Source organism: Branchiostoma belcheri, unplaced genomic scaffold (assembly GCF_001625305.1).
Source record: "Branchiostoma belcheri isolate BF01 breed outbred unplaced genomic scaffold, Haploidv18h27 scaffold103, whole genome shotgun sequence".
In the NCBI taxonomy this organism is placed as follows: domain Eukaryota; kingdom Metazoa; phylum Chordata; class Leptocardii; order Amphioxiformes; family Branchiostomatidae; genus Branchiostoma; species Branchiostoma belcheri.
Window position 1 is genome coordinate 859168 of NW_017802414.1, and position 8015 is coordinate 867182.

The 8015-nt window shown below is 39.2% G+C and overlaps 1 protein-coding gene across 1 annotated transcript in view; it reads right to left on the reverse strand.

Moving 5' to 3' along the window:
* Nucleotides 1-632: 632 nt before the first annotated feature.
* LOC109475467 (neurogenic locus notch homolog protein 1-like) overlaps nt 633-8015 on the reverse strand; it is a 23217-nt gene continuing 15834 nt past the window's right edge. Inside the window, exons 7-19 of the mRNA XM_019776088.1 lie at nt 6859-6996; nt 6261-6383; nt 6008-6121; nt 5387-5611; nt 4253-4625; nt 4011-4132; nt 3715-3879; nt 3508-3572; nt 3163-3273; nt 2784-2891; nt 2393-2555; nt 1684-1864; nt 633-813 (exon numbers count right to left, since the gene is read on the reverse strand). Of these exons, the coding sequence (XP_019631647.1) occupies nt 1689-1864; nt 2393-2555; nt 2784-2891; nt 3163-3273; nt 3508-3572; nt 3715-3879; nt 4011-4132; nt 4253-4625; nt 5387-5611; nt 6008-6121; nt 6261-6383; nt 6859-6996 (1883 nt within the window). The 3' untranslated portion in view covers nt 633-813; nt 1684-1688. The remainder of the gene's footprint in view (nt 814-1683; nt 1865-2392; nt 2556-2783; nt 2892-3162; nt 3274-3507; nt 3573-3714; nt 3880-4010; nt 4133-4252; nt 4626-5386; nt 5612-6007; nt 6122-6260; nt 6384-6858; nt 6997-8015) is intronic.

The window sequence follows — 8015 nt, forward strand, 5'->3', positions numbered from 1 at the left end:
CTTTTACGATTTCTGCTTGTTCGCGAGGGCTTCTTTCTTTCTTGTTTTTGTTTTGGTTGACTTTTATTATGTTTACATTTACATTTTTTCTGATTTGCAAGAATATTTAAGAACTTTTATTTCTAGCTGTTACAGTTATTCCATCTTTAAATGAAATGGTATCTTTAAAAGTTCAAAATTCTTTGTTTAAATTTTGAACCAGCCTGGTGCGTTGACTTCACGGCTCCCAACGTACCATTTTGAGCAATAAATATAATAGGATGCCTAGGCCTGTTTTTATTTTTTTAGCCCGCCCGCTCCTTTATTTTTCTAGAGAAAACTGTTAAACCAATACTTTAATTTGGTGGGACCTAATGTGTTGTTATTTTACTGTGGGGTTATCCTGTCGGGTTTCTTTGAGGAAGTTTCTCTCGGATCAATAAATAAAAAAAACAGTTGATAGCAAGGCTACTTTTATACAACTTTAGTGACTCATAATAAAATGTATGTTTTCTATCCTATTGCTTGTCTTAACGTACTCTATTGCCTTTTCTGTCACATTTCGATTCCTACCTATTTCATAATCACTCCTATCCTAAATGCTGATCCTTAGTAACTCAATAATCAATGATGACATGACAAAAAAGATTTTATGATTTAAAGTTAAGCTCTTTATTAGCATTTGAAGGAGAAATGGGCAAGCAAGCCATTGCAGTTTCTTTTGGTTGCCTTTGAAGCGTTGCGACGTTGTACTAGTTCTGAAAGATGAGCAGAGTTGCTGATAAATGCATGTCTCGTGGGTCCGTTTGGGTTCGTCCGTCTTGTTGGGTTCGTCTGTAGTAAATACAAACAGCATGTGTTAACATCAAAACAGGGCGTTATTATGACAAAATTAAAAGAAAAAAATCATTCATATACAGTAAAAATAACTCTTTACAAAATGTAAATTATGTTATGTTATTCACAGGCTTCTTTATGAGTGATATTATTATTAAAAAAAAATTCAGGTTAGGGCTAACCAAAAGCGCCCATGCACAGTTGTAATATATGTTACTGTCAACACATTTATGTAAAACATGAAAAATGTAAGATTAACTTAAGATCCCATCAGTCTATGCCCTGGACCTAATTACTATATATTAAATATGATGAACTTTCTATTATAATATCAATTGTAAACAAGGTTCAATTATAATTAAGGATAAACAGTATTTTTATTGTAAGGCCATGTTGATTTGATTATATGGATGACATCCCCCGGGAGCCCCAAAACTGATGCGCGCGTGCGAATAAAAAAAGTTTTGCAAAAAAAAAGTTCTTTTCATTATAAAATCTATGTGGTCATGAGGGTTGAGCAAATGGCACAGAATATGGTTTGGCGAATAATCTAATCTTCAAGTTCATTTCTTTACAATTTCGTCTTTTTTCGTTTGATTTTGGCATTCTACGACATTGGTATAGTTTTTATTACTTTTTTTTTCGTAACTTATGGTATATTTTTGCTCATTTTAGAATTAAAGTACGGTAAGATTTACAGTATGGTTGACAACTTTTTTTTTTTGGAAACGGTCGAAAATTCATGCGCGCGCGGATGTCATCCATATAATCAAATCAACATGGCCTAACCATGATTACAGGTCCTAAATATTTTATCTTACCAATGGACCTCACTTATATTTCATCTCTTTGCCACATTGCACCTACCGTTCCTAGTCACAACTGATAATATCCGCCATGGCACAGGTTTGCAGCTCCTGGCTCCAGCTAGTTCCCCCAGGACAGGTAAACACAGCGTCATGTCCCGCCTGGTGACACTGGATGTAGCCGGAGCAGTCACGGGGATGGGGCAGGTAGGTCCCATCTGGCTCATTCTCACACAGCTTGGCTGTGGTAGAAAAACAAAACAATAGTAAGTTTATTGCTCGGTCTACTGTTTAGCTCAGATACAGCATGGCGTCGGCGTCATATAGCTGATTCTACTTAGCAGTATGCATTTTTTGCGTTTCCATTAAAAGCTTATCTAATTGAAAAGAAGGTCCCAGAATAGAGGTACCTCAGTACCTCGGATGGCAGGGTTTGCAACTAACATGTCTTTCAGAGCTAAAACGAGTTAGATATAAAACATTTTTAATAGAAATACCGGGGGTACTTATGGGGATGTCTAACATTCACAGACGTACTGGAGATTCTTGTCAGTAACAAAATACATTTTCTTAGTACTTTAAAGCTTAATACGACTTGTCTTTGATTGTATTGCAGCTAGGTGATGGTAACAGCCCGCCTATCAGTGAGGTGGGGACCATGAATGCTATAAGACAGCGGCATTAGTAGAAATATCTCACAAACATAAGAACTATATGCAAATACTATCTACTCTATCTGACCTGTCAAGTTCAAGCAAGTTTCAACTCACCGATCTCTTCATGCAGTGCTGCCTCACAGGCATCCCCACCTTCAGTGTCGTCAGTGTTAGCCTGGTCAGGGTTGGGTGTGGAGACACAGTTGTCACACATGCTGCCAACTCCATCACCGTCCGAGTCGATCTGGTGAGGGTTGGGAACAGCTGGGCAGTTGTCCTGGAACAACAGAATGGTTTAAGGTGTTCCCTTAGTCTAATAAGTATAATAATTCAAGCTACAAGGATTCTGTTCGCCATTTAATTATGCCTCATACAACCAATAGTCAGAAATAGCATTATGTTTATAGATTACCTGATTAAGTCTTTATCTTGGCTGTTTGCTAAATGTGAGAAAATATCTGGAATGATTGAACCTAAAACAATCGTACGTTCCCACAATTATCACCTTGTCATTCAAGACTCCATCACCGTCGATGTCCTCGTCACAGACGTCTCCTTTCCCATCTCCGTCCATGTCCAGTTGGTCAGGGTTGTGGATTCCAGGGCAGTTGTCCTGCATGGATTGTTTCCGAAACTTAAAACATCGTTTGCATATTGAAAAGAAATGGGATCGGGCTGTCAGTGCACTGTCCACATGACACTATACTTTTAGTTAAGAATTATTTTCAGTAAACAACCTTGTGGCCATTAAATGTTGAGGAAATAAAGATGTCCTTAGAAAAAAGCACAATATTTTTTTGTATGTAAAAGTAACCTGTGTAATTAAACTTTAGCAAATGATTACCCTCAACTTAAGCAGATGATTATCGCCATAACTCACTTACCATGATACAGGTCTCGTTCTCACATGTTATAGGGACGTCAGACAAGTTGTCCAAGTCGTCATCACGTCCACAGACCAGGCCGTCACTGGAGCCTGCCCAGCCGTCAGAACACTGCGGAGAGAAACTAGAGCATTATCGCGATTATAATGTTAATCCCATTACATGACCTTAAAGAAAGTTATATTACGAGTTCGAAAATAGTCTACGAACTACACATTAGGACCAATTACTTAAAGACTTATCTGAAGAAACTTTTTTTCTTAGGGTATATACTGCCACATAGCTAGAGTAAAATAACTGCAACAATCTATTTGACGTCCGAGGTTGCAATTTGGTAAAACTGACCTTGCACTGGAAGCTCCCTCGAGCAAGATGACAGTCCGCACATGGAGCTTCATCACCGACACATTCTGGAAAGGAAATCAAGAAATTTAGAAAAGAAACTGTTACGACAAAATTGTACTATTACAATCGTTAGATCTGTTTTGGATACATGTTACTTATATCAATCTCTTACATGACGGATAAGTAAAAAGAAAAAGTTGAACATACCTGCAGCACAGTCTGCGATGTTCTTAGCCCCCCTGTAAACAGCGTTAGTTCCAGCCGGACAGGGTTTACAGGAAGACTGTCCCTCCTCGTCCTGGTACTCCTGGTAGTCACACTTCACACAGGAGGTTCCGTTTGCAGGCTTGTGGGTTCCTCTTGGGCAGTCAACTGTGGTTGAAAAAGCAAAATATCATAATATTACTAACAGGATAACACACATGAATAAGTTTTATTCATTGATAAATATTAGACCATAGATCGGTTTTCGTAAACACAGGAATAGTACGATAGATACTTACGGCAATAAGCGGAGAAATTCTCAATCACGGTCATTTGTCCATCGTGGCAGTCACCTTTGAATGTTGGCGGTCCTGTCATCGTAAATGATGATCCTTCCGCTCTACTACCGCCAATCGTCATGCTAACGAAACATGTTAAAATGTATTAAAATACATATAATGCATATCGGCTAGAGTATATATAAAACTTACTACATGCATATATATCTTCGTGTAAATAACTAATTGGTTAATAGATATACCTGAATTCTCCGGCGTAGATCTTGTCTTCAATTTCGTAAGTGATGTCTCCAAGCAGAAAGACGAGGTCCGTCTGATCAGCCTCGGTGATCTGGTCAGGTGGCAAGTTGCTGACGGCGACGATGTCAAATTGCACGACGAAACCAGGGCCAGATCGGGGGTTCTTGTTTGCTGCTGAGCGCGTAGACTCACCGCAGGTGACGTTGATGTTCTCGATGTTACAGGTTCCTGCGCTTGAGGTTGCTGCTCCACCGAGAGTGTTAAACAGACGTTCAAACATCTCTATGATCTCAGTAACGTTGCTTTGGCAGTCTCCGTCGTAGTAGAAATCCGCTTCGCTTTTTAGTCTAGGCCAAAAGCCACCACGGTATGTCTCTAAAATAGAGATATTTAGTTGCCTCATTAAAATGCAAGACTTTACAAAGAGATGCTCCAATAAAGTCCTTAGCATAATAAAAACAGGCATCTCTTAGAATTTTGGGGTGCCCTTGAATATGTATACTTAAAGTGTTTGAAATAGTTGAGGGTTGGATTTCATTGACCTAGCTACGCGATTAAAAGATGAGGATGTGGTTAATATTTGACTTTTTAAAGTACGGCATGGAGGTTTGAATGGATCTTTGTTTAAAAACAAGTCATCTTTGTAAGTTCAGCGATCTGATAATCCGTTATTCAGTAAAGAAAACCATTGTCCTTCAGAGCACAACAATTGTTGTTCTGCACATACAATACCATCTATATAACACCTTGTATAGGTACGATTTGGGGGTATTTCTCGTACAACGCATTACAGCAGCGGAACGGAAACAAATACGGAAGTAAGTATGCCACTGCAGAGCAAAACAAATGGGGTTTATGATCTAACTAAGACATGACATTATTGAAAAATATTGTGCCATGAATGCCAGCAGGACAAGGGTTAAATCTTCTCTTGTTGATTTAAAGCATTCAGATTTCTCTTAAACTTGATACATCTGTATGTAGCTAGCTTATCTTTTTAAAACCATAAACCCACTATGTAGGTATGGTCGTGTCTGAAAATTGATGTTAATTAAAATTAAATGTTAAGTCACGATTTAGCCATCAACGAAGATCGTTTGTGACGAGTTGTTGGCAAAGAATAAGGGGTCTCTTACGAGAACAATCCGGCCATGGTGCATCTTCAGTCAGTCTACCTTCGCAGCCTGATCGTCCGACCTCGTGCCACTGGCCCTCCAGGTCACAGCTGTAACCGTCCGCAGGTCTGCAGGCAAACTCGTGTTGGGAGTTGCAAGCCACAGTGCAGAACCTTCCGCCTGTCGTAACATCAGCGCACGTGGCAGACCCGTGCTCAGGTGGCTCATAGTCCTCACTGCAAGGAGCTGTGGAAATAAATAATTAGTAAGAACTTTCGGGTTTTTTCTTTTCTTTCTTTCTTTCTTTCTTTCTTTCTTTCTTTCTTTCTTTCTTTCTTTCTTTCTTTCTTTCTTTCTTTTTTTTCTTTCTTTCTTTCTTTCTTTCTTTCTTTCTTCCTTTCTTTTTCTTTTTCTCCCTCTCTCTCTTTCTTTCCAGTGTCTTCTTATTAGTACCTTAATGCTGTAGTTCCACGTACGTCCCACCTTCCACCACACATGCATATGCAGTATACATACGTGTATACTGCAATACAAACCGAACCCAGACCTTAGCCAACACATTATTCACGGTCACCGATGTACTATGGAGCATGGTCAGAGAAAAGGAACATAATATACTACATGTATAAAAAAAATTCTTACCAAATTCACAGTCTACTCCCTTGTATCCGCTTGGGCATTCACAAGAGTAGGTTCTGTTTCCATCATGACAGGTTGCTCCATTCTCACAAGGGTTGGATCTGCAGTCATCGGCATCTAGGGATGAACAGTTGCTAATATCAACACTGACAAAAAGGATATTTTAATTGTACATTAATCAAATCATAAATTGCAACTCAGTAGCAAGCTGTTTGAACATAAAAGAGTAATAGTTAAATTGTGCAAAGACACGTACCCACACATGAGAAGCCATCAGAACCCAGTTCGTAACCGTCTCTACAGGAGCAGCGGTAACTCCCCAACATGTCCCTACAGATGTGATCACAGGGACCTGTTCCGTTCTTGCAGTCATCAACGTCTACCAATGCAGAATATCACCATTAAAAGTTAATACATCTTTGTAATGCAATCTAAAATATGATTAAAAGACCAAATTACGCAAGCAAGAAAATAACTACCATGTACAAAACTTCTGTTTGTATCTATAAGCAAGAATAGTTGAATCCTCTGCCCCGATGCTGAAATCATCAGCAAACAGGAAACTCATTCTGTCAGGATGAACATGGTTGATCATTAGTGAGGATGTTAAACAGCATGGGTGCACGTACGCTGCCTTAGGGGGGGGCGCTTTTCCATCTACTACGATCGTTGTTGAAATCAACAAAGAACCGTCTTTTTGATAGTAGGTTCTTAGTTAGGATACAAAGTAGGGGGTTCTATTGCTCCAACATATATTAAAGTTCCTTTTTTATATAATTTAAATTATATAACAGCCAATGTTATGCATTTAATGATGAACACAAGCTGGGACTTTAATGATGATAAGTACATACCTTTGCACTCGTACTGCTCATTCTTAAGCTCATATCCAACCTGGCACCAGCAACTGTAGCTTCCTGGCAAATTACGGCAGACGCCATGGTTAGGATCACACGGACCCTGTCCGCCATAAGTGGCACACTCATTCACATCTGGAATTTAAATAACGATGAAAACATGGGAAACATTTAAAACAGCTTTTTCTATATTCACTAAACCCAGTGTGTTTAAGAAAAAGCAATCTAAAATTTCATAATTAGAATGCATATAGAAAGTGTTTTGAAAGGTCTGTATCTGTATTGCTGGTATAACAGCCCTTCGGTTTAACACCAGCATCTGTCGTAAAATAGTCAACCTGCAGCCCCACTCTCCTTACATTACAAGACTTCCGTAACTGGGACACTACTAGTTATGTCTGTTACTTTTTTATACTACGTTATGCATGAGTCACATTTCCAACGGGCCAACGCCGCATGTTCCCGATATAGACACCGGTGTCACAGCGATCTCGCCCCCAGCGATTTTGCCCTCCTGGGTGGTTGAGATCGGTAGCGTTTTCTTCACGCCTCCGTAGATCTCGTCCACTACCGCCTCTTAGTCAACTCTTTTACACCATACCCCAGGTATGGCCGGTACAAAATGATGATCAATAATTATATTATAAGATATTATCACAGTTTCGGTTAAATCAAGAAAGTAACCTTCTTGGTTGCAGTACTTCCTGTTTCTATGCTCAACAGCAATGGCATCTCAACAACGAAGGATTTGAGCTAAACACTGTTGAAATATTTTGATAGCGTTTACATGCAACATAATTCCCAAAACACAAAGAAATACTATGATTAGGATTCTTAAAAGATATTAAGTACTTTAGCATGCTTGAATGTAGCCTCTATAAGCCACCGCGGATCGCTGGAAAAATAGTAGAAATTGGCCGAAATAAAGGGATAATATACCAGAGAAGATCCTATTCGCGACGGGGGTTGTCACATTCTTTAAAGTTCACTAATCGCTATCTAATAGGTGCAAAGTGGTTAAGTACCCCTTTTATTGCTCTCCGTGGGTCGTGGATTGGATCTTCTATGGCCCAGGATCAGTTATTTCCTCGAAAACTAGCCTGGTAGAGGTTAGCTTTAATTGAAGTGTTCGAGAAAAAAAAAAACTGATTTTG